At 40.5% G+C, this 26,186-nt stretch overlaps 3 protein-coding genes across 4 annotated transcripts in view; all 3 read left to right on the top strand.

The window, feature by feature from the left end:
- The window catches only part of matk (megakaryocyte-associated tyrosine kinase), a 29,428-nt gene extending 22,770 nt beyond the window's left edge, over positions 1-6,658 (top strand). For both annotated transcript variants that reach the window (XM_017407058.3, XM_037974217.1), the window contains exon 12: positions 981-6,658. In XM_017407058.3, coding sequence (XP_017262547.1) covers positions 981-1,208 — 228 coding nt within the window. In that variant the 3' untranslated portion in view covers positions 1,209-6,658. The remainder of the gene's footprint in view (positions 1-980) is intronic.
- Positions 6,659-6,786: 128 nt separating this feature from the next.
- Positions 6,787-14,008, top strand: rx1 (retinal homeobox gene 1). The gene is made up of 5 exons (XM_017406939.3): positions 6,787-7,272; positions 7,810-8,108; positions 8,179-8,194; positions 10,949-11,202; positions 12,897-14,008. Exons 2-5 carry the CDS (start codon positions 7,839-7,841, stop codon positions 13,380-13,382), a joined length of 1,026 nt encoding a protein of 341 aa, XP_017262428.1. The 5' UTR covers positions 6,787-7,272; positions 7,810-7,838; the 3' UTR covers positions 13,383-14,008.
- A 6,809-nt stretch (positions 14,009-20,817) lies between these two features.
- On the top strand, positions 20,818-26,103 carry haus5 (HAUS augmin-like complex, subunit 5). Its single transcript, XM_017407351.3, has 19 exons — positions 20,818-21,070; positions 21,161-21,223; positions 21,577-21,609; positions 21,956-21,980; positions 22,065-22,197; positions 22,294-22,453; positions 22,560-22,656; positions 22,931-23,022; positions 23,110-23,164; positions 23,264-23,391; positions 23,476-23,557; positions 23,658-23,812; positions 23,936-24,098; positions 24,318-24,398; positions 24,524-24,669; positions 24,856-24,952; positions 25,052-25,190; positions 25,279-25,411; positions 25,828-26,103. Exons 1-19 carry the CDS (start codon positions 20,973-20,975, stop codon positions 25,928-25,930), a joined length of 1,983 nt encoding a protein of 660 aa, XP_017262840.1. The 5' UTR covers positions 20,818-20,972; the 3' UTR covers positions 25,931-26,103.
- Positions 26,104-26,186: the final 83 nt, after the last annotated feature.

The following is a 26,186-nucleotide window of genomic DNA, read 5'->3' on the forward strand; positions in this document are numbered from 1 at the left end:
GTTAAATCTTTGTGTAAAACGTCGGCATGCAAGGCAGAGAGCGACATGTTTCTTCAAGGAATGCTTGTTTCATTTTTTTCACAGTACTTCTGCATTTTTGTTTAGCTTTGTGAAAGAAATAGTGAAACAGTGTAATGTACCATGTGTTGTTGTTTCTGCAACCTGTGAGTAAAAAAGTGTTTTTTTGTTGTTGTTTTTTACTAAAACTGTAACAGGTTCACAGAGTTAGACATTTATTTCAGATCAGGCCTTGATCATGGTGGCTGTGACACAAAGTGGACATCTCTGTTTGTCTCAGTAGTTTTCTAGGTAATCTGTGTTTTCCTGATCCTTGAGGTTTCTGGACCGTCAGGATCAGGATCAGGATCAGGATCAGGATCAGGATTAGGGCCAAGATCAGGATCAGGGCCAGGATCAGGGCCAGGATCAGGGCCAGGATCAGGACCAGGATCAGGGCCAGGATCAGGACCAGGATCAGGGCCAGGATCAGGACCAGGATCAGGACCAGGATCAGGACCAGGGCCAGGATCAGGATCAGGGCCAGGATCAGGGCCAGGATCAGGGCCAGGATCAGGACCAGGGCCAGGATCAGGCTACATTACTTGATGGGACAGTTGGGACCGCATGACCTCTTGGTCATCTTTGCACTGTACTTTATCTGGTGTCCTTTTAAATGCAGCTGATTAAGTTTCCTTCACTGCATGTTAGACACGTACACGGTTAATTTGTTGAGGTCATTCTCCTCATGTTAACTTTAAACCTTGATGTGTTACCTGATGGAATAAAAACTAAACATCTCATGAAGAAGAGGAGTGGCTTTAAAAGTAATGTATTTTTGTCCTTTCTTACATTGTGGACTAATACATGCTTAAAGGTGACTTCAAATAGTAAATTATTGCAACTTTTATTTAGAATAACAATGTGTTTTCAGTGATCAGATGATCAGTTTGTCGATGATCTTATTTGTTGTGTTCTTGTAGTCTTTGAAGGAGGTGAAGGAGCAGGTGGAGGCAGGCTATCGGATGGAGGCTCCAGAGGACTGTCCTGCGGACGTTTACTCCCTGATGAGGCTCTGCTGGGAGCAGGAGCCTCGCAGGAGACCCGGCTTTCCCAGACTGAGGGAGAAACTCGAACAGGAAATGGCGAAACGGAGCCCTCGGCCAGAGGCGGCGCATCGAGGCGAAATCACGTCTGGATCGAGAAGCTGAGCTTGATTTTTGGTTTTCCTTCAACCGGTGGAAACGAAGAGCCAGCTCTGGTTCGGTCTGAACACACTCGAACACAACATATGTTGGAGGAATCAAAGATTTCCCTGAAGGACAAACAGATTTTTAATTTAATGGATGGAAAAAGACTGACTCCTGAACTCGGGTCATCATGTGGTAACAGAGAGAAGCCATGAATGTCCCAGACATTGCCTTTATTTGGTCAGCACAACAACAACAACAACAAAAACTGTACAGTTCAGATTGATGCATGGTCACAACAATTTATTTGTGTGACCAAATCAATGTGTCTGTGGATTGATTTGTATGCAAAATTGCAAGATCTATCACAATCTATTACCTGGACTATGTGTTAGGAATCACTCTCAGCTACTACCACACAGATTTTTACATCAAAATGTGTAAAATTTACTGCGTTTTATATATATATATATATAACTGTCAGCCATCTTGTATTGCATTCACTGCTAAGGTTAATCAGTTGTAGACGTACATCCAGACTTTCATTAAAATCCACCCAGTGGTTCTTGAGATATTTTGCTAACAGACAGACAAACAAGCAAACACATAAATCCATGATGGCAGGGGGCACATGTTGAAGCCAAGTCACCTTCTCCGCCGTGTTTCTGAGTGAGAATTGGCGCCTTACTGACATATGAGCATGCGATGATTGAAACTGAATGTGGAGTCGCTAAAAAGTGGTTTCTATTATTTTATTTAATGAAAAGGAAAAACACACAGCATAGGAAAACTGAGAATAAAAGTAATAAAACATTATTGTCGCACACAGCAGAGCAATAAGACACTTTTACACAGTAATAAAAGCAGAGATTTTACAAACTGTTTTGGTGATTTTCCTGAAACAAAACCGTCTCTTTGGTCTCTAAGAACATCCTTCCTCCGAGATCGTCTTTAGGGATTTATGTGTGTTTTCTAGAAACCAAATTGCATATTTTTGTCTAGCAGAACCCACATGGCAGACTTTGATTTAATTCATCCAGATTTGATTCCTGTCATGAAACTAAATCAAGGGAAAAGACGGCGTTTAATACTTTCTCTTCGCTCGTTTATTATTGGGATTATTTAAGCGATTTGTGTGATTCCCCCGGCCTCCTGGGACGGCCTTTTCGGGTCCTGAGCAATTTTCTGCTCTTCTAATTTTTGGAAAATTAGATTTTTTATTTATTCCAGTGCAAACGTTGTTCTGCTGTATGTGATTTTCAGCTGCTTGAAAATGAAAACACACAATGAAATGTTCTTCTTTTTCCCAGTAATGCTGCAGTGTTTTCACTTTAAATCTCAGCACAGAATGAAGCCTCCTCCGTAGGATTGTTGTCATGTCACAAGACTAAATTAAAGATGTCATTTGACATAAGTCTGCGTAAGCCTGGTGTTTACCGGTACCCCGGGAGACGGAGCACAAATTGCAGCCTGAGCCTCCGTCTCCTGTTAATATAAAGTGAGAGCAAAGGTCCACAACGATTTGTTCAATCTGCTCCGTGTTTGTCTGAAGCCTCTAATGGGATGAGCAGCAATTTTCTGCAGGGATTTAGAAGGAATATATGTGGGCGATGTGGGGGGGGAATACAATAAATGTGGTTCCTTTGCGGTATCGGCATCACCGGACGTCCCCTCTGCTCCGGTCCGTGCGCTGATGTAGATGGATAACGGGACAAAGCCTTCACCCATATGTCGAGGAGTGTGCTGAGATGCTTTTCTTGGAGGCTGTAATTCCTTCAGGTGCGCTTTCTACTAAGACTTAGAAAACAGCTAATCTGCTGAAGTGGCAGCAGGCTGTAACAGACAATGACCTGTCACCTGTTGCTTTCACCTGCTCCTGGAGAGGCAGGGTACCCTTCAAGCTTTCATGCCAGCTCCAGTTTTAGGATGCCTTTTTGACTGCAAGACTCGCTCAGTTAAACCTATAGTTAGTTGCTCACGTGCGAGTTTTAAAACCTAAGCTGGAAGTCTTGAACTGATCCATATTTAGCTTTAAAACTCAAATATAAAAACAGCAAAACACACCTCTGTCTGAGCTTACTGGCTGCACGGACTCTCTTTAAAGCACTGCATTTTGTGTACACGGTCCGAATATTTCTGCCCATGGTGTCACATTGCCTTTTGTGTAAATACACGATCAGCTCTGTGTTGGTGTTTGGTCCAGTCCAGGTTTAGCCCGTGCTGCCGCTTCACCTGGCACCACGTTCGGCAGTGTGTAAATGAACGGTTTGACCATTATCTAGGTGTGGTTTAAGTAGATTTCAGTCAGTTCAGATGAGGTCAGAAACCACTTGCCTGAGCCAATTTAGCTATCAGACATAAGATGCTCTTCCTTGAAGGCTCCAGCTTTTAAGTACCAGCTCCTCCCTGGACCGACTGTTTACCTGAAAGTATTATCAGTAGGTCATTAAAGGCAAAATCCCGACCATGTGGGCCCAGTTGTTTCTGTGGACCTGAGTGGATTTGTGACTACTGGTAATGATAATTTTCTTTACAGACTAACCCAGCTCAAGTCCCTAAGGGAATGTCTTCAAAGTGTGTGCAGAAGTCTTGAGTCACCCCTCACTTCTTTGTATTTTGTTTCCAAAAAGCAAAACATCTCTGTTTTTTTTTTTTTATGGTCCTGATCAACAGTTTTTCAGGTGTTGTTTCAGCTCTGAAATCCCACCTGAAGCTGAAACCTACGGATCATTTCAGAGCCATGAATTAGCCATGTGAATGAAACATCTGCACACGCCAGCCTCAGCTGCTTTAGGTGTGTGACACACAAAGTTGAAGTCCGTGCTGACACTCAGTCCAAGATAAATTGAGCTGTGGAGAAAAAGAGCGTTTTGTTTGCTGCGTGATGATCATTATATCAGTTTACACTGCAAATGAGACTAGACAGCCTGAAGATTTACCTGTTGGGGGCCAGATGTAATTCCATTATCAAAATTAGCTTAAGAGCAGCTGTCTGTCTCTTGGCCTGGGTCTGAAGTTCCTGACTTGAATATCAAATTATTCACCTTGGATGAAATCTTTTTCTGACACGTTTATCCTGTGCTGCAGATGGAAACGTTGGAGTATGGGACAACGTTTCCTGTTCAGTGATTTTTAGACAGCTGGAATTCATTTTACAAACACGTTTTTCTGCTCATTGACAGCTGTACGCAAACACACCATTGTCCAAAATAACATGCACAATCACATGCAATACCATGAGATCTCGCACAATCTGTTTGTGACGGGAATATTTGTTGAAAACTATTCTTGGCTACTGTCACACCAAATTTAAAATCAGTGTCTGTAAAACTGACAGGATTGTAGCAGTTTTTGTGTTGGGTACGATTGATTATCTGTAACTAATCAACCATTTATCATCATATCCTTCAGAAAGTTGTTTTGGGAGTTCTTGTTTGTCATCATTATGAAGGATTTTGCAGCAAATAAAGAGCTCAAGGCCTTTATAATACATGCTAGTCTTCTCTGAAAACATTTCAAACTTTTCCTGGTGTATTTTTAACTAATGATGCAACAGAGACGAGTTTAACAATGTTTAATGGTGAACAAAGAGTTAAGTGTTGGCACATAAATGGGAGAAAGCATAAAAATTCAGGTTTAAAGAAGCCAGGTTAACTTTAACTTTTAACATGAAGCAGCTGCTGCAGAATCAACCTATCAAGATTAACAAAACCTGTCCCAAGTGATGTGTTACTATAGAAACGCCCTCAGCGGAGGGCCGAAACTAACGGGAGCCAATCACATGACAGAGCTGTGTTTGTGTGTGTGTGTCTATGACAGGCATCTTTACAGTCACATGAATCCCCCCCTCCCCGACTCCCCCCTCAGACCCCCTCCTCACTAAGCTGACACTGCGCATTTACACGTTAGCTGCTTTTACCTCTAATAGGATCAGCAGGACTTAACTTTGTCATCTGATAAAACTAAGCAGCTTGACAACTACACTGCTCCTTCTTAACCAATTTATGCTCAATTACGACAGCGGCGAATCTCTGGAAGGACAAAAATGGTTTTAGGAAAATCATGGAGCGCCATTAATACCTGCGAGCTCGTTGAAAGTGAGAGTCGGGGAAGATTTGTCGAAAGATTGATTGATGGAAAAACTAGACTTCAGTATTATTTCTAATTGGTAAAAACAGTTAATTTCTGGTTTAAAATGTACAATAAATGACAGGCAACACTGTTGACTACAACCTCACAGCAACAAGATTCCAATTTCTAATCTCTTTTCTGTGTTTTTCCAGGATATTTGGATACTCTGGCTTTTATCAGCATCATTAAAACAGATTTTTGGTTAAATATGGATTTTAAATTGATTATATGTGTGTGAGCTAACCAACTAATGAACTGAATCCTGTCTAACACACACTGTGACAGTGAACAGGACAAGGAGGGGTTGGGAAAAACAACAAATATGCTTCCTTAAGAACCTATATTTATACAAAAAAAAACATTTTTTAAAGTTATTATTGCAGATTATTGACATCATTTAGCCTAAAATGCTCCATGGCTGTTTTGTTCTGAAATTTAGTTGTTTTATCCCCGCTCCTTTCTTCAGACTTTGCGGACACTCGGATCAGATGAATTCTCAAGTTTTGCGCAGAGAAAAAGAACTCGTGCAAAACGTCTTTTGCAGCTGAAGTTATTCCCCGCTAATTCTAAATCAGCTCAAGCTGTCGGCTGTCCGGAGCCTGTTTGAGCTGCTTTAAAAGACAATACTTGCAATTTCTAGAAAAACAAAGGTCTCAGAACAACAGTATTTATTTTCTGAGTGATCATTAATTGTGGCTGTGAGCTTGTGGTGGTTGAATGGTCAAAAAAGAGACTAATATTATTAGAAGATTTGAACTAAAAGGTTTAAATTTGCAGCTTCTCGCTCTCATCAGACGTGGACGCTGTGTTTATTCTCAGGCTCGTCAGCATGTCGCTCTTAAGTCAGTCTGTGTTTCAGGACACGTAAAATCTCTGCAGTGTCCTCAGAGCAGCGGCTGATTCTGTGAGGCAAATTAAAGCCAACTTTAAAGTCTTTTACTGCCTCTAAATTTACCTAAACTTCATGTTTTGCACTAGAAATATGAATGTTTTTGTTATTATGATAGTTTTCTTGGACTGCTCTGTGATGTGGTGATCCCCTCACAGCAAGAAGGCCTCAGGTTCAAATCTAACCCATGACCTGTGTGTGTGTGTGTAAAGAGTTTGCAGGTTTTCCTTGTGCAGAAGTGGGTTTTCTCCAAGTACTCTGTTTAGGTTAATTAGTGATTCTGTAATCAGCTTTGGAGTGAGAGTGTATAACTTTATTTCCTTCATTTTTGTCTCATAAAACTAAAAACCTAAGCAGGACTTGATGTAGATTTCTGTTTCTTTCTCATTGAGCGTGTGTGTGTGTTTTATTTATTCATTTATTGTAAAGGAAATAAACCTGTTGTAAGCTGCTTCATGGTGTGGAACATTTACTGATACACTTTATTTCAAGGTTTCCTTTTGCCATCTCGTCCTACGAAATAACAGGTGGCTGCTGGGAGAAAACTTTCTTTCTTTCTCTCTCAAATCAGTGCATTTTTTCAAATTAATTAAAGTCCTGTTTGACCTCCATTAGAATGAGTTTTTCATCTGTTTTGATCAGAAATGACAATACCTTGAGCAGAAACCTCCTGCTCCTCTTAAAGGGGACGGGCTGCGATCAACAACCCTGTAATCCTCTGGTTTCACCTCCTCCTCAGCTTTGTCCACCTCTCTCCCTCTCAGTCTCACTGCTTTCCCTCTCTGAGCAGGAGTGGATGCTGCTGAACTCGGCTGCTGAACACTTTTGGGAGCGCCTGGGGCTGAAGTATCGGTTTTGTGTTTGGCGGCACTTTCTTGGAGAGTTTCTCTCCCAGAGCTGCTGATGACAAACTAACTGTTTAAAGGCATGAAAAGCAGAACGCGGGGCGGACTGAGAGACTGCAGGCGGAGCACAAATCTGATCTGGAAAAAGTAAAGTTGGAGGGCGAGCTGGTGAAGAGGAGCAGGTGGACGAGAGGAACTTCAGCATATTTACTTCCAGGAGGTAAAGACAGCTCCAGAAATTAATTGTTGCATCACAGAAACTAAATACTATTAACAAATAGCTACAAAACAGGTTAACTCTGCTACTTTGTGCAATCATTAGCATTAATTTCTCACCACTTTCTGACTCTTCGGTCTAATTTATTCTTCAGTGTTCATTTTACTTTTAATTTTAACTGTAAGAACATCCCATGACAGCAGACATTATATGTGTTGTTCCTAACGTTTGCCAAGAATCAGAATACTGTCGTGAAATGCTAACGTTTTACTGTAATTTGAAACAAAGGCATTATTAACCTTCGATTAAGAAATATAGATTGGATTCATTAAAGTAAGTGCTGCAGGGCTGTAAGTGAGAACCATTCAGATAAAAAGCACAAATATAATGTTTTTATGCAATGTATTGTAGTGTTTTCTAAATTTAAGGAGTAAGGAGGTTTTCTGACGTTATTCAGACGTGTGAAAAGGCGTAAAAAACAACAAATATGACAAGGTGACCTGTGACCTTTAGTCCACCACCTCGTCCCTCCGTCCGCAGGCCCGGGTGACTCCCCAGACGCTGTTCGAATGCATTTATCACTGGATACCATGAGCATGGTGGACGACAGCTGCCTCTCACCCAGCAACTTCCACGAAACGGGGAAAGGTGGGAGCGCCGCAGTCGGAGGCCGCGTCCACAGCATCGACGTCATCCTGGGTTTTAGTAAAGACCAGGACCCGTTGCTGACGGCGTCTGGGGCCGTGGGGCCCCACAAAGTGAACACTGACGGGGTCACAGAACAGCAGGAGACCTCGTCCCACCCGTCCTTCAGCGGACACCTGTCCTCTGTGAAACCTGTCCTCTGTAACACCTGTCCTCTGTGACAACTGTCAACTGTGACACCTGTCCTCTGTGAAAAGCTTGCAGCAGCAGCTGTACCAAGGTGAGGGAAGAGTTTCTGCTTTACTCCACAAGGTGCTCTTTTTTTATTTTCTTCGCAGTTTGTTTACAAATGATCAGATTTTTTTATTGTTCAAGAGTTGATGGTCTTGACTGGACTAGTGTGACGTTTAGGATAGTTTTTTTTTTTTAATTTTTAATTTCTGCACCAATAATACAACACTGATACCTCTGAAGAAACATAAATAAATCTTGAAACTATCTTGCTCCTTTTTGGCCACCAGCACAAACCTGGTCTTTCATGGTCCGGTCAAAAATCACACAATAACCAGAATAAATCACAGAAACTTCATCCGACACATAAATACAAATGAATACACACAGCTTATTTTAAGAATATTAAATCCAAATAGTTTCACCGAAGGCTGCTTTGTTTTGCCTGCTATAAAACAACAACATAAAAGAGACTTTGTGAACTTTTTTTAGTTTAATTTAGGGTGATTTAACAAATGTAACCAATGAACAATAAAAAAGAAATAAACTAAACAATGCAACTTCATTTGAACACAAATGAGCATGTTTTTAAATCATTCAGTATTAAATAATTGTTTTCCACTGTCTGAGAATAGCCCTTATACACAATATTTACCTTTTATTATCATTATTATTTAATATTATTATAATCAGTTCAGTGTTGCCATGTAGAGCCTGTTGCATTAACTGAACTGAGAGATAAAGCACAGGACAAGATGGTGCAGCGGGTGGAGCTGGGGTTGGGGGTGGGGGTTATGTGTCCAAGACCAATCCCATCTCCTTGTGGAATTCCCCTAATCTTCTCTTCAGCGCAGATTAGATTGTACAGTAGTTCATTCGGGTGTTATTGTTATCAGTCTGTGTTTAATCTGAAGCTATTTTCACATGCGGGATCAGGCAGGTGGTCGGTGGTTTTCATGGCAGAAACAAACAGGCGAGAAGTCACAGTTTCCGTCACCTGAAGACGGATCCAGAGATGCTGCTTTCGTTAAATTAACGCACCTGTCTTTATCTCTGTGTTTCCTGTGAAGCCGGGCCAGATCCTCCTGAATGAGCTGCTTTTCAGCGCTCGGTGTCACTCGCCCCCGTCTTCTCTGTGCTCAGATGTTGTCCTGGCTGAGAAACAGTGAAACAGTGGGGAGGCTTCAGACCAGTGGCCGTGATGGGCTGACAGGCCAGGAGCTGGTCACTGAACCACACCTGACCTCTTCCTTTGTCAGGGCCCATGCCTTTGTCATTGCTCCTTAATGAGAGGTGGATAAATTAACCCTGCTAAATCCTGCTTTGCTTTTTTCCCTGTGCAAAGACCACTGAGATCCTTTCTTTTATCTTCGGCGAAACGTCCCATTAACAGAAACGAGCTGGGATTACAGGATTCAGAGGCAGACGTTTGTTTTATTTAAGCTCTGAGAAGACGGTGACGTTTCTGAAACTTTGTCATCAGGCTTTTATTTTGAGTAGACGGTTGACTTTTGAACTTATTGTAGTTAAATTGAAAGGTTTCTTCCTGCCTTCGAAGCCTTTTTTTGGACATAAAATCAACAAATGTTCAAATGAATCTGCAGATCTTCTCAACTTATTTTTTAGCTATTTACAGCTTAATGATTAACTGTCTGACTTGAAGAGCTACTTTTTTAATAACTTGCCAAACATTGAAGTTGAAGAGATAGATATTTCCTTCAGAGTGTTGTGGAGACATCTGTCCTAAAGTTAACTATTATTTAACACGTTTAATGGTTTGTATCCATACTGCGCCTCTCTATAAAATTGGGTAAAATTTAGCTTGCAGCATGTGCTACCTTTGCTGAAAATGAACTCTGGTCTCTTGTCTGAGCCCAGTAATAAAACAAATATTCATAGTAACATTTTTAAGGTGACAAGAAGCAAAAAAAAGTCCAGCAACTGAGCAAACTTCATCCACCGGCTGAGACTAAAAGCTTTCATCCCGTTGTTTGGTAGCTATGTTGGGTTTTTTCTTTACTGTATGACAAACTCTTAACTTTACAGCAACTATTTGATGACTAAGTGCCCAATAAGGTGTTACATGTTAACTTGGACATCTTACAATAAAATATAATAACCTTTGTTCTTCGTTCTGATCCAACCTGAGCTGAACGGTGTATAGCCTTTGAGTCAGGTCCGTTCCTGGCAGACGTGGACTCTTCTGTAGCTGCTGCTTCACAAGAGCAACTGATCTGATTGGGGGACGGGGATCACCATCCTCGTACTTTCTTTAATTAAATTACTTACTGGTTAGGCTAATTCGTCCAGCACTCCTCTCTTCACTGTGTTGCATGTTTTATTGTTTTTCATTGTGTTTTTTGTAACTGTTGTAAATTATGTGCATTGATGAAGGCGAGGAGGAAGAGTCGTGAGGGGTCTGAGGAGGTTGTGACCCTTGACACCAGAACTGTGGGCATGCACAGTCTATTTTGTGGTTTAAATGATAGCAGGGCGAGAGAAAGAAACAATATATCTTTTAAGTGCAGTTTGCTTTTAGAGAAAATCAGAATCAGGAACAACTTTTCTGAATCCTGATTGTTCTGAGGTCCGTTGGGGTTCAGAGCATTGCTTGTTTCACTGACATGTTGTTGGAGATGTCTGCTCTGCAGGAAAGTTAGCAACACAGTCTCCACTGAAAGATAGGAGGGGTTTTCACTTTCTTTCTAAAAGGCTGTTGCATTTGTGCTAATTGTCCTGAAAATATATTTAGCACACAGAGCAAACCCACGTTCCTGATTCATTGTTCTCGTTACCTGAACAGACACCGGCTTGTTTGCAAACAAGAGTGAGGAAGAGCTTGGTGAGCTGAGGAAGAGTGTGGAGAGCGACGAAGGCAAGTCTCCGGAGCCGAGCAAGGACGATCAGCCCAAGAAGAAACACAGACGCAACCGCACCACCTTCACCACCTACCAGCTGCACGAGCTGGAGCGTGCCTTCGAGAAGTCCCACTACCCGGACGTGTACAGCCGGGAGGAGCTGGCCATGAAGGTGAACCTCCCTGAGGTCCGAGTCCAGGTGAGACGAACGATGATCACCTCTTCGCCTCAGATAACCTGATTTAAACATGTTTGCTCCCAAACCAAGCCAAAGCCTTTTGGCCCTTTGCCCGTAGCCCTGCCAGTGTTGAAGTGAGCAGATTGTGTTATATAATTAGGAAGCTCGTTAAGGAGTGTGAACAGCAAAGACGGACAGTGGAGCGGTTAAAGAAACAGGGTCAAGTTTAAGACTGAATCAGTCAGTAAAATGTCGCGCTGCAATCAGTCACCTCCTATCTCTTGTTGATCTGTGTCCTCAGACACAGTTCTATTTATTCATGTTATTTACATGAAAATAAATACTCCAAGGAATACATCGTCATTGCTACATTTTGTAAACTACTTGTTGCATTTCATCTACCACTCAAGTCTGGTTTTATGGGTGTGCAGGTTTGGATGGCAGAACTACACACACGGGACCATCAGTTTCAGTCCCAACCTGACCTCTGAACCTTCACCATCGAAATTTAGGTTTTACTTCCTGATTTTGTTTTGCCTTTTGAAGATAATTCATGCATTACAAGAAGCTTGGTTAAAGTCAGTTATTGAAGTGGACACCGATTGGCCATAATTTATGCAAAATGAAGTGAAAAACATTATTTTGTTAAAATGGCACATGATAGTTTGATGAGATATAATAAACAGTAAAACGGTCACCGTACTGCAGTGATCAGGACTTACCTAAAGTGGTTCAAAGGTCAACAGCTTCCCCCTTTGGTGTGTATGAGACAGTGTAGCTGCAGACAGGTCAGGCTGCAGAAAAAGGCCTTTTATGAGTCTTGCCAGTAATGGTCCTGTTGCATTTGTTATATATGTGAAGTTAAGTCTTTGAATTTTCAAGTTCATCTAATAACACTTCAGGCTATTCTGTCATTTGAATGAGTTTAATGTAAATGTTCTACTTTTTGTCTGGAGTAAGGTGGAGCTACATTATAAACAAATCTAAAATATTAGTGCAGCTACTTTACAGAAAGTGAAGAACTTTTTTTTTTTAAGTCACATTTTTTGAGCACAATCACAGGTTCAGTGAGGTTAATAACAAATTAATTACAAAGTGGTTTTGTCAACTGGAAAAAAGTGAACCTGGGATAAAAAGCTTTGTTCAGTTTGACAGATTTATTTCATTTTTTATCAGATAGTCACCCAAAAGCTACTGTCTCTTCTGGTTTAATCTGTCAAGATATTGTCTGTAAAAACAGCTCACTATCTTTTGTTTCTATAAAAAAGCACAAAGTCCTGAAAAATGGGTTAATGTAGGTTAAAATCTTAGTTTTATCACTAAAATAACTGAACACATAAATATGCTTCAATTGTCAATTTGTAACTAAAATGAACCATTTCAACACTAGTTTAATTTGGTGAAATGCAATTATAAAAAATTTACAGTAGTAGAGAGAGAGTGGCATAATTTATCGTGCTGTAATGCTTGCTTATTTGTTACTCTGCCTGAAACAGATACTTTTGGCCTTGCACAGCTTCTAAAACATTGTAATTATATCAACAAATGGGGCGCCTGATTAAACATGCTCTGATTTTCATCAATTTCACTTATCTCTAATGACTCAAATTGACTTATGAGTGAAAACTTGAATGTTTTTGTTTCAGTAAAGAAAAATACAAACTTATAAGTTTTAAACATTTAAACATGTTGATGATATTTGAATCTTCTTCCAGGTCTGGTTTCAGAACCGCAGAGCTAAATGGCGCCGGCAGGAGAAAATGGACGCAAGCACCATGAAGCTTCATGAGTCCCCCATGCTTTCCTTCAGTCGCCCAGCTCCAGTTCACACCAACATGGGTCCAATAGCCAACTCCCTCCCTTTGGACCCCTGGCTGACCTCACCCCTGTCCAGTGCTACACCTGTCCAGTGCATCCCAGGCTTCATGAATCCAGCTCAGGGCCACCAGCCCAGCTATCCCAGCCACGGATTCCTTAACAGCACGTCCCACGCTCCTCATCCTCACCCTCACTCTCATCCCCACCTGCCCACAGGGCAGGGGATGCAGAGCATGGCTCCTCCTCCTTACCAGTGTCCGGCGTCATACCCAGAGAAGTTCCCTCTGGAGGACGTGAACCAGCGCAGCTCCAGTATCGCCGCACTGAGGATGAAAGCCAAGGAGCACATTCAGTCTATGGACAAGACCTGGCAACCCAAGTGACCAGCGAATCTGTCCGTCCTTGTGAGGAAAGGGAGACACTGAAATAAAATATCACTGTTCAAAGACAAGCAATCACATCTGCTGCTCGCAAAACACGAGAAGTGGACTTTGAACTGTGAGAACTAAGATTGTTTTTCTTCATCTCAAGGACATAAAAGTAAAACCTGATGTGAGGTTATGTTTTTTTTTTAATCTGCCAATTGTTAGATATCTGTAGATGTTTTATGTTTAGCTGCGGTAAACTCAGAAATGGTGACAGCTGCTCTCATCATAACTAACATCCAAGAAAAATTACATCTGGACAACCTAAAATCTGAACAAGCTGGGACGTTGTGTAAAATACAAATACAACCAGAATGCAATAATTTGCAAATCTCTGCAACCCATAATTTATTCACAATGGAACATAGTAAACATACCAAATGTTCAAACTAAGAGATTGTACCTTTTTTTCGTAGGAAAAGATACGGTAATTTTGGATTTTATGGCAGCAACACATCCCAAGAAAGACGAAACAGGAGCAATGAAAGGCTGTAAAAGTTAGTGGTACAAATAAGAAACAGCTGGAGGAGCTTTTTGCAAGTAATTGGGTTAATTAGCAACAGGTCAATAAGAGGAGTGAGTAAAAAAAGAGCATTTTAGAGAGGATGCTTCACAAAGAAAAACATGGAGCTGTCCCAACTTGAGATGTGTTGCTGCCATCAAGTTCAAAATTACCTTGTTTTTTAAAAAATGTACAGTGTCGTAGTTTAAACATTTGATTGGTTTAGCATTAGCATTGTGAATACAATATGGGTTTATGAGATTTGCACATCAGTGCATTCTGTTTTCTGTCACATTTTACACAAATCACAACTTTGTTGGAATTATGTTATGTTCTTCTAAAACACTTTTTATAACAGTTTCTACAGATTTTCCTCTGTTCAGTGCTGTCTTTTCCTTTTCATGAAGACAAACTGCACATTTCTTATGAGCAGTAGTTTGCTTCATGTGCTGCAGATTTCACATTTTTGGGTCCAGACCCCTGGGTTACAGAGGATGAATAAAGCTTAAACTATTTCCAAACTGTTTGTGAAGAGCTAAAGTCAGAGAAGTGTCATCACTGTTTTGGATGAAGGCTGAGAAAATACCAAATATAAATACTTTCTGACAATCTGCTTTAAATGAGAACGGATGTGAGGAAACACTGAGGCTGAATCTCTTTTTGCTGGAGTGGGAGTCAGAGTCCTGGTCAGCTGCATGTACGTGCCGAGCAGCAGAAAGAGCCCTGTGTGATGCGTCACCCCCACATAGTTTGGGCATTGTTTGGCACAATTGATCCAAGTGCATCTCTTTTGTCTGAAACTGAAGGGGGACAAACGGTCTCAGGCTGCACTAAATAGGCCCATGTTGCCGTGGACGTTTTTTTTTTTTTTTTTTCTTAATCAAACGACAAGAAGTATGGATCGTAGCAGTCTTTCACCATCTGTTATAGTCTGAATTATTTTAAAGGTTGAAAAGCTCTGCTTATAGCTCACTATAGGCAGTAAAAAGCTATCATAACATCTGAGAAAACTAAATATGTGCATGTGGAAATATACAAATAACTTTTTTTTGTTTTACTTGACAATGGAAAAAGAGGGAGAACAAGTCCATCATTTTAAAGTGCAATCTCAAAATCCACCCCCTTTTTTTTAAAAGAGGAAACGTTTTCTGTTTTTTCCTAATCTTAAAATGAATTCAAACAACAACAACTTTGAGCTATTTCTTGTTCATTTTAAAGTTCTGCTGCTGCTCATGTAGTTTTACAGCATTTTCTGAACATTTTTAGTTGCTTTTCAGGAGCTCTGGATTATGTTGAAAGTCTCTTTAAGGTGCAACACAAATGTGATTGTGGACCAAGATTAAGCCAAAGGTCATAGACGATGGATAAAACTGCACTAGAACTGTTTTAGGTTGTTCTTTTTGAAAATGTGAAATTGTCCTTCATGCTCTAGTCATGTCTTAGTGTTACTGTTTTACTTTATGTCGGTGTACACCTTTTGGTAAGAATTGCTGAAATAAATATAGTTTAATAAAGATGTTTGTGTCCACTTTCTTCCACTGACAAGCTTTCATGTTGACCCCTCCACTCATTCCCACACACCCCCTCTAAGACTCGGGAGCAATCCAAGATTACTACAGTTTAATCGTTATCATCTGACATACATTCTTTCTTTCCGGCTTGTGCTCCTCGTTTTCCTCGGGTCTTTTATTCCTCCCTTCGCTCGCTGCTGTTCCACGGTTTTAGTGGCAGGGTGCCAGCCTGTTAGGAAGATGAGACTCCAATCAATCAGGGCCTCCCAGGGGGGCCTCCGAACACAGGGCCCTGGCTCTTTAATTGCCCCCAGGCAGGCAGGAGTGTCGGCAGTCCGAGCCGCTGCCACACATGTTCACAGAGCGAGCGGCCTCCTCGGCGTGCGAATCACTCTCAGGGACAGATGGAGGCCTGAATAGACTGAGCCTTGAGGACCATATGGATAAGCCGGTGGGAGCAGCAAGGGCAATGTTTGTATGATTTTTGACATGTCGAGAAGTGATGAGATGCTGCTTTATTATGGCAAGTTTGTTTGTTTGTGAGTCTCATCCGGGTCACAGAACTCAGCACCTTTAATCATCAGATATTTGACAAATCTCTATGTCGTTCAACACCAATCACTCTGAATCTGAAAGGTTTTTATTTTTTACTTTTATAGCTTTAAATGATAGCTCAATAATTCTTTCAAATACATGTAAAAGTTAACCAATCAGATGGGCTCAAGCCCTCTCAGCAACCCTGAATGTGACAAAATTGTGCTGTAAGAAAAGATTAATGAAAGTATAACATAATTTAAAATGCATAAGTCCTGATCTTTGTCCGTTATGTTGTGTAGTTTAACAAAAAAAAGTACCGTGCCCTTCTTGTAGTAGTTCAACATGGTTTTCTGTTTTTTGTTTTAATTTTTGGAGTTTGTTTGGTATTGTGTTTCATTGTTTTGGTTGTTTGGTTATGATCTCCATCGTTGCCATTAGATCCCCCCCGATAGGCCAAGATTCAAGCTCCTCCCACATCATCTGCACAGCTCCGTCAGTAATCAGCACGCCTGTTTCCATTCTCAGTATATTCACTCCTTGGTTCGCTCCTAGCAGTCAGATCCTGCTGTTTGCTGCCCTTAATTCATGCATCTGAGTTTCTTCAAAGCCCAAGTTTTGATCCTGAATCCGCCTCTTGAGTATTACACCTCCACACACGCTGCACTTGTGACACTTCTTGTCTTTAACAAAGACGTGTCAGTCCTGTGAGGACTGAGGGACCTGTCTTCTAATAAGTATTCAGACAATTTTATGATTAATTATTCAATATGAATCCTGTAACTCACAGCAGGTTTACCTGTTCATCTACAAATAATGACCATAATAAAAAATAAAAACAATACAAGCAGTAATGAAATCATATTAAATTGATTAAAGACTCTTATACCATTTGTCTCTTTTCAGATGTTATTCTAATTCAGGTTCATTTTTAAATAGCTGAAGAGATGCTAGATAAAAGTGGAAAACAACTCTTTTGACAGAAAGTAATAAAAGCAACCAAGACTCTGAGGGGGTAGCAGTGGGAGAAAGCAAAAACATCAAGAAGGAGATTAAGTTGAAGAAAAGTGTAAAAAAAAACAGACACAGGAGGAGGACAGAGGAGAGGAAGACAGAAGAAGGGAAGGTGGGTTTTACGGCTGCTCATCCGGGTTAATGATGTAGAAAATCCCCCAATTAGAGCATTTTCCTCTGTTGCAGGATGAGTTCAGAGAGGGGTCCTCTGACAGTCCAGGGATTAGTACCTGGGCTGGACCATGCTGAACCGGTCCTGAACGACTCGGTACTGCTCAGCCTGGGCCTTCTTTGAGCCAAGGTTAGCAGCAAAATTTAAATGTGAGCCAAACAGGACTTTTAACATTATTTTTGTAGTAAAATCCACTCAGTTCAGTGTATCTAGAATCTGTTTAGTACATTGTAATGTTACAAACCTAAAATCAAAACATTTACATTTAGGTTTTAGCCAAGAAAATGTATCTTGTCCAGATGTTTCTTGACGTTAAACATCTCAGGATGACAAAAATGTTGGTGGCATTAAGAGGAAGGAACACAAGCTTTAATCCCCCCTGTCCCTGAAACATGGGACAGCAAATATAAACATAAAGCCGTTTCTCCTGACAAGAGTGATTTTTTCATTGTTTGGACATGCCCGTTTGACGCCTTTAGCCTTCTCAGATTTGTATAAAATCTGAGAAGTCTTATTCTTGCAGTCTTATTCTTGATCTTTAAAGGACACGGAAGGTGACGCACCAATGCCAACACTTGTCTGCTCCATGACTTTAGACAACAGACTAGAAAACTAAGAGAACGTGTGAGCTTACGACTTCCTCGAAAGCAGCTGGGAGTAAGATGTTCCAATTAGCTCGTCAAGCTGAAACGTGCCCTCAGACCTGCATACTCCGATGTTGCATCATGTCTTAGTGAGTTAAAGAGATTAGAGTAAAGGTGTGGGTAACAAACTTGTTCTCATCTATAAATAAAGGCCAACATCTGGGTACGAACAGTCTGATGTAAAGTGACCATTACAGAAGTTGACATAAATGTTCATCGCTAAAAAAAAATAAGACAATTTGTCGATAAATGTGGTAAGGGTCATCACTGGGACGTGGCAAAGAAAGCTTTGTAGTAAATAAAAAAAAGCTAAATGTTAAATTTTTGAATAGCACTACTTTGATATCCAGATTTCCAGGGATAAACTGAACAAAAGTTAAACATTTTTAGAAAAAAACACAACTGATGAACACAAATCTGAAAAAAAAGGCACTGAAGACCAATAATAAAACCAATAAAAGAATAGCAAAAAGAGAATCATTGTTTATGGTTGTTTTTGTTGCTCAGGACTTAATATTTTTACCGAATCACAGAAAAAGTCAGTTTTGTTGGGAAGAAAGGTCTGAAGGCTCACAGACTTTTTTTGAATTTCCTGGAAGTTTGGACTAAAATGATAAATGAGATTTTATTAATATATATATATATATATATATATTTTTTTTTTTTCAGTAATCATCATCTAACCTGCAGCCTGAATGACCTCAGTTTAAAGAATCAAGAAGTAAAAGAAGTTTTTATAGAGCTGTAAAGTTAACGATTCTTCAGAGCAGGGCCAACTTCAAATTGGTTTTCTGACATTTTAGGACAACTTTATTCTCAACAACTTCACAAATCCATTTTTTAAAACTTATGCACAACCACTTTTGCATAAAGAAGGTTATTTATTTTAAAGAAAGTCCAATGCACATTTTAGAGTGCTATTTATTACCCTGCAGGGTAATAAATAGCACTATGCAGGGTAACGATCTAATTCAAAAGTACTTCACTTTGCATTAATTTTCTTTCCACTTGGGTATAATTAACATGTTCTGGTTTTCAGAATGAGTTTCACACAGATTATTACTGTTACTAATAGCAGCAGACGACTTCTGTGTTAAAAACCAGTAATGCAAAAGTGACGGTTGTGTAAAGGTTGATGAAATTAACTTTTTGCGTGAACCACAATGAAACCTTTTGGACTGGAGTTGGATGACAGCAATCTACTTTGAGCTCAACATGAAAGCTCCTTCCTGTGGTGGGCAACGAACACAAGTTGTAGACCAAACCACAAGTAGTATGCTGCAACTAACCTCTGCTTGCTGTGTTCGTCGTGAACAACAGAAACCATAAGGACTAATTGATTAATTGTATTATTTTGCTACTGCGCTCCTGTAGATCTGAGAAGACCATGGCTGGAGTTAACAGTCTCACTGGAGGACGCGGTCCCTGCAGAGGATAATAAGGGAAAATAGCAGAATTAATTGGGTTTGATTAAGGGAGCTTTTGAATGGGGCACAGCTTTTTTTTTTTTTTGCATGACATAATTAGAGGTCAGTTAAGGGTGGGTGAAAGGGGTGAGGGAGAGGTGGATGTTGGCGCCAGTCTTTGTGGGTGTGTCTGTAAGTGGTGGTAAGGGGGGGGGACAAATAGACAGTGTGTCTGTGGAGGGGGTAATGCTTCCTTCACACTTGTGGCTGTGTTGTGTGTCTGATGTGGGACATTTCTATAGACTCACTCAGCAGAAAACACAGTGAAGTTCATGGGAGAAAGAGGGAAGTGGGGGGGAGGGGGGGTCTGTGTGCACTCAGTGTGTCAATTATTCTTTTGTTAGAGCTGAACTGCATTTGGTTGTCCACTTTAAACAAGCGGCAGCAAAACATATTCAGTATTTTTGGACGAGTAAAGAATTCAAATTATTCATTACACACATGCACACACTCTCTCACACACACACTGGGACTGCGTAATCTGTTTGACACATAATCTAGACCAGGAGAGAGGATCTGAAAACACACTGGAACTGTAATAAAACCACAATGAAGCTTCACGTTTGATTAGATTATCCAATGTTTCATCAAACCACTGCTGTGGTTTCTCTCTCTCTCTCTCTCTCTCTCTCTCTCTTGTTTCTATCTTAGCAGGATTTGCAACAAATAACGAGCCCAAATCACTTTGGTGGGCTGAATCAACAATCCCACTGACCTTACCATCCACTGTTAGCAAGACCTCTGTGACAAATGTCTCTTAAACTGGATAACTTGATAAATATGGAGAGTTTAAGCTCCACTTATAAGTATACTTCATTTTCCCTCAATGTGGGTCAGCAAAACTTGGATTCTAGGAGAAATTTTATTTGACTCTGTTCGTCAGATGAAAGGCAAAACATGGTTAATGGTTAAACTAGTTAAAGTGAGAAGTAATCTGTAATGTGTTAAATTTGAAGTGTCTGCCTCAGCTGGGTGCAGAAAAGTGGATCTCTTGCGACCCCTGTGTTTGAAACTTTGACATTACAATAAACTAAATGTTTATTTTATTGCTTGTTTTGTAGAGTTTGGGTCCAAACAGTTTTTATGTATTTTTTTTAGTTTATTGATAGGCAAAGAACCATTTTGTCAAATGTGCGGGAACTTTTGTTTTTACAGCCAGTTGATGATAAATGTTTTTTTTTATTTGCATGTATGTTATCAGTGCTTGATGAGGTAGGTAGGTAGGTTGGTAGGTACATTTATTTATATAGCACTTTTCAGCACGAGGCGACTCATGAGACGGGTTTTTTGTTTTGCTGGCATCTATTGTAACAAAGTAAGAGAAAATTTTAATGCAATAATTGGAAATTAAATCATTTTAAAGTGATTATACCACTAAATAAGCATTTTATTTTTTAATATTTTTTCTTGGATTAATGCCCTTTTTTCTGTTTTTTTTTCTGTTGTTTTCTGAATCACCTTTTGAAATTGTATATTGTAAAGAATCCGTACTCTTTTTTTTTGTTTTGTAATGTAAATTGTTATAAATAAAGATTATTTAAAAAAACTCTCCGTATCCATGGCAACAGCCGGAAGCGGACAGAAGGCGGCGCTGTCTCACCGGAAATCCTCACCGGAAGTAGGCTGCTATTAGCAAGCGGGAACTTGAAAAAGCTAACGTTTCAAAACAGCGCCGTAACTTCCCGTCGTTGTGTTTTCTGTCGGGATGGCGGACAGAAATCTGGTGAAGGAGCTGAAACGCTGGGCGACAGAGGAGTTCAGTCTGCCCCCGGACAGCTTACCTAATGACAACTTTTTAAAAACGTGACTATAGTTCCCCCTTACGTTAAATGAACAGCTCTTTGTTTTGTTTTGTTTGCGAATAATGAATAATGCCGCCTGACTGTTTTCCAGGCTCTGTGTTGGGACTGGGAAATCAATATGGAAGTACATGATCCAACACGTTTTCCAGCAAAGGTCAGTTTTGTTGAATTAATGTTAGTCATGGGCTTTTGCCTGAATTACGACCGATTTCTGCTCGGATGAACAGCCTGGTTTCTAAAGATAATCAGTGCTTTGTATCTTTTTATCTCTTGTATAATATATTTTAATTACCTCTACATATTGCTTCAAGTGCAATTAAAACATGTTTATTGTTATTGTTTTCTCAACTCTAAGCCTGCACAAGAACTCCTTTGTACCAAGACTAATTGTATGTGTGCACAGATGACAAATAAATACTCTGACCTGACTGTTTTACATGGGAAGTTACAGAAAAAGTAAATAAATACTTTACATGTGTTTAAAACTTTCTTTTACCCCTCCTGCAGAAACGTGAGGATCATGCGTGGCAATCTTCAGTGGTATCCTTCACTGGCTTTATTATTTCCATTATTTTATTTTTACAAAGACATAGGAATCGGATACTAAAATAATATGTTATATAAGTAAAATATATCTTCCTCAGAATAGTCACTTCTGTGTATTAAATGTTTTGGTTAGCTCACAGTGGAAGTCACCTGGACACATTACTACTCGTCTTTGAATTTAATGCATTTATAATTTTCAGCCATTTATTTCTATAACAAGCACGTCACAATCTGTTCTTCTCCCCGTGACGATGGTTACAATCTACTGTCAGTGCTTTGGTATGAATGTGTACTTTATTTATGATTTAACTGCAATTTCCTTAACTTTATGACCTCAAAGGTACAAAGTTCTACAGGAGAAAGAGGTAAATCTAGTTTTCGTCCACAGTTGGTAAAATTGATTATAATCACAGAAAGATGTTGTATGGTTGATGTTTTCTTCTTCACAGCTGGTGCAGGCTGAAGGCCAGACTGAGGCTGCGAAGCGTAAAGAGCTACAGAAGAAGATAGAGCAGCTGAGAGCAGAGATCAGCCACCTGGACTCTCAGATCAGTGGAACAGAAGAACAAATAGCCATACAGGGTTAGTCAGGATTCAAGCTCATTTCTACTATTAATTTTATTTTAATACTGTGTTTAAGTAGTTGCCTCAAGATGTGTGTGTGTCACTGTTACGCAGAGAGGTCAGTTGGTCAGATTTGGGCCCAAATGGAGGACAGCCAGAGCAGAGAACTGTTTCTGCAGGCCTTCAGGCAGCGCTGCACCCTGAACCGTAAGGCGCTCTCTGATGACGTGCAGAAAATCAGCAGCCACTGCCAAGTGCTGGAGCAGTTAGAGAGGTAAGGCAGAAAATTCGTAGTAGTAAGTATATTTTTTTTAAAAAGGTTTAAATGACTCAAAATGTGTGTGTGTGTGTGTGTGTGTGTGTGTGTGTGCGTGCTGCAGGAAAGCAGAAACTGAGGTGCTGTTTGATGATGAGCCCTCCAGCAGCAGAGCTGATGACGGCTTCAACTCCCAGGCAGTAGCGGTGGCACAAGTCCTGGTAAGAGCTGCATAAAACAGTCCTCCAAGTTACTGCGTTGATCTGACAGCCATTTTAATTAAGAAGACAGCGTTGCCATGAACAGAACTGCCATCTTTTGTTAGATTTGTTTTTATCAAAGACCTCCATAATGAGTAAATAAATAAATACACGTCTACTTGATTTTCTTTGGAAAATTCTGTTAAATTTTGAGTGAAATAGAGAACCGAGAATATGCACGTAAATCTGCAGAGCGTCATATCTCCACTGCTGATTATTTTTTTGTTTTTAACAGCGAGAGTTAAGAGAGCTGAGCGAAGACAGGGTCCACTTCTACCAGTCTTTACAAGAGAGCGAACTAAAAACACAAAATCTTGCAGCCAAAAAGTAAGTACTGAAATTTATACACCATTTAAAATAAGACAAAATTAATTAAAACACAACTCTTTGTTGCACTGCGTTTTCTTTTTCCAGTATGACCCGTGAACAAAGGACCACTGTGTTTCAGTACTGGCTGAGTACTGCTGAGGTCGGTGGATTTTTATTTAAGATAAAGGCTGTTTAAACCTTTTTATTGTTGGGTGTTTTTTTTTTTTTAAATTTAAACTGTTTCTTGTCACCTCATCAGAAAGTGTTGAGCAGTTACGCTCCGATCCATGTCCTCTCAGCGCTGCAACATTTAGCTGCAAGAGAGCAGAAGGAGCTGCAGGAGAAAGTAGCTTCTCTGGATGTGACGCAGGACGTGGCAGCTCTGCAGTAGCTAAACCTTCACGTTATCATGATGCTCTGTTCCTAATAGACTATTTATTTAAAGAGTTCTTGCTGGCGTGCTCTCTCTAGGTTCCGATATGAAAGCAATCACCTTCTGGATGTCTCCGCAGAGGAGGATAATGAGTTGCCACCTGTTAAGACCCTCTTAGAGGTGCTCCAGTTTTTACACTCAGCTAAATATCTGTAAAGGTCACATTAAATCAAAAACATCCGCACGTGTTTTTTTTCATCTTTATGTTTCGTTGTTTCAGGCTGCTTGGGGAGAGGTGCAGCAGAGTTTGGTGGAGTTATCTCAGACTCGCTCCAGAGTCCAGCAGCTCAAAAGTCTGTTGGAGGCTCGTAAAACGGAGGCAGAGCAGGAGGCGTCTGGGACAGCCGACGAGCTCCACAATGAAACCGAGGCACTGTAAGTCTACTGGCACGGCAGGCGTTTACTTGGAGTCACTAAAAATCCTAGGAGAAACTTGTAATGAATTCACTGTCTTTTAACAAGCTTTAAAAAACAATCTGCTCTCTGGGTTGTTGGTAGGTCAGCATTCGAGGTGGAGCTGCGGTGCGTGATGCAGGCAGCAGCTCGGGATCACATCAGGGACCGATGTGTTCAACTCGACCAGCAAGCCAAAAACCGCCAGGAGGCGCTGAGGAATCTTCGCAGCCAGTGGCAGAGCATCCTGGACTTCAGGGAACTAGTGGTGAGAAAGACGTTTTCAGTTTAACAAGTTTTTACTTTGAACTCCACATCATTTTTCTGTATAATTAAATTGATTAACGCTCTCTGAAGGAGTTGGTTGTGTTAGACAGTTGTATTGAGATGAACGCCTTAATTTGATAAACTTTTTGACTTCGTTGTGTGAAGCTGGTTGTAACAACAAGGATGCTATAAAGCACGTTTTACTGGTGTCTCTCTGCAGGCTCTCAGACAAGAGCAGATTAGAGGTCTCATTAAAGGAAACGCAACATCCAAAACGCAGCTGACTTGTCTTCATAAAAAGGTCTGAATTTTATGTTTTGGTCTATTTAGGTTTTAAATAAATCAGAACTGAACTGATGTAACATTTCTTCTTTGTTTACTTTTTGTTATTGACTCAATACAGTTTCATTCACTGTTTTGTTTCAGTTGCAAGAAATCACTGAGGTCAAGCTCATGCCACAGTTTGAAGACGTGATCGCAGCGGCTAGCAGTCTACGAAACTCTATTTCTAAGGAGGCCAAACAGTTCGGGACAGTTACACTCCTTTCTCTGGACCGCAGGACTGTAGACGGGTGAGAACATGAAGGAGGGAGAGCGGTTCTTCTCTGAAAACCACTGTGCTTAAAGAGTTCTGCGTCTGGGACTTGGCTACACTCGACTAACATATGACAAGAAAAATATATTCCATGTGTTCTTAGTTCCCAAATAATGGCAACTGCTAGAAATATGGAGATGTGATTTTATTTTTCTTGTTTCAGAACACAAAGAATTCCTGCGTCCTTGTTGTCCATTTATCGCTTGCAGTCCTCAAGTTTCAGCAACTTTTGTCAGAACCTGGCATTTCCTCTGTACAAGGTTAGTAATACTTTGTGTTTTAATTTGTTGTGCTGGGAAAGAAAAAGGCAATCCAGCCTTGACAGATGAAAGCTAATTTTCTCCTCCTCGTCTCTTTAGGCTCCAGAAGAGTTGTGCTTCCAGTTGCGATCCCAACAGCTCGAGCTGCGCTTTCTCTGCGAGCTTCTTCAGCTTTACTCTGCCACTCTGCAGAAAGTACAAAAGGAAGTAGAGCAGCTACATGCATCTGATCAAAAAGGTAGTTAGGCGGGAATTCGGATAAAGAAGTTATTATTGATGACGAGAAGCGCAGAATTTAGCTGTTTGCATCGGTCTATGCTTTCTAGCTCTGCTGTCCAGAGTCAAGGAGGAGGATCAGAAGCTTCTGAAGTTTCTGCTGCCGAGAGCTAGAGACCTCACGCACCGCTGTGCACAGGGCCTTTCTTATGGAGCTCAAGTCAAGACCACCATCTCCTACTGGTGAGCACAGATCTGAAAGACACATGCTGGTTACCTGAAGCACATCTGCAAGTGAAAATTGAAGTTACTGCTACAAGTTATGAGCACGGCTGCATTTAATGAATAATATTGATTTGTTTTTATTTCCACAATAACTTTCTTCCAGCATCTGTTTTAACATGGCTGCAGTGTGGTGTGTGTGCATGCACACCGCAGTATTACATTACACAGAGTGAAGTGTTTACACAGGCTTTCTTATTTTTATGTTTAGGTTAAGTGGCTCGGACAGGTTGTGAAGAATGTCTCCAAGCTTTTTGCTTTAACTAATCTATTCATGATCTCTGCGTTTTATAAACTGCTGTTTTGACGTGATGCTGCGGTGAAATACCTTTCCTTTTTGTGTTTAATGTTTTCGTTCTGTATGTTCAAACATGTAGGTGGGACAAACCAGCCCAGCATGTCCTACCTGATGTCACTAAAGGAGGGCTGACTTTCCAGCAGTGGCTTCAGAGGTGGAAACTTGCAGCCAAAGCCTCGTAGCTGACGCCTCAGTGTTTGCAATGCAACACGCCGCTTTTAGGCACTTTCCAGCATCGCTGTTATAGAAAATGCATAAATGTAAGATATATAACTGTTCTTCTGTGCTGTGCATTCTCGTCATTACTCTTGATGTTATGTGAACGTCAGTCACTAATAAATCGTTTTAAACTAAATGTTTTGTTGTCTTCATTGAGCTGCATCATAGTCATGTGGGGCTGTCCTGTTTTGAGCACGAGCTGAATGTAGTGATGTGCGT

Source organism: Kryptolebias marmoratus, linkage group LG24 (assembly GCF_001649575.2).
Source record: "Kryptolebias marmoratus isolate JLee-2015 linkage group LG24, ASM164957v2, whole genome shotgun sequence".
NCBI classification, from domain to species: domain Eukaryota; kingdom Metazoa; phylum Chordata; class Actinopteri; order Cyprinodontiformes; family Rivulidae; genus Kryptolebias; species Kryptolebias marmoratus.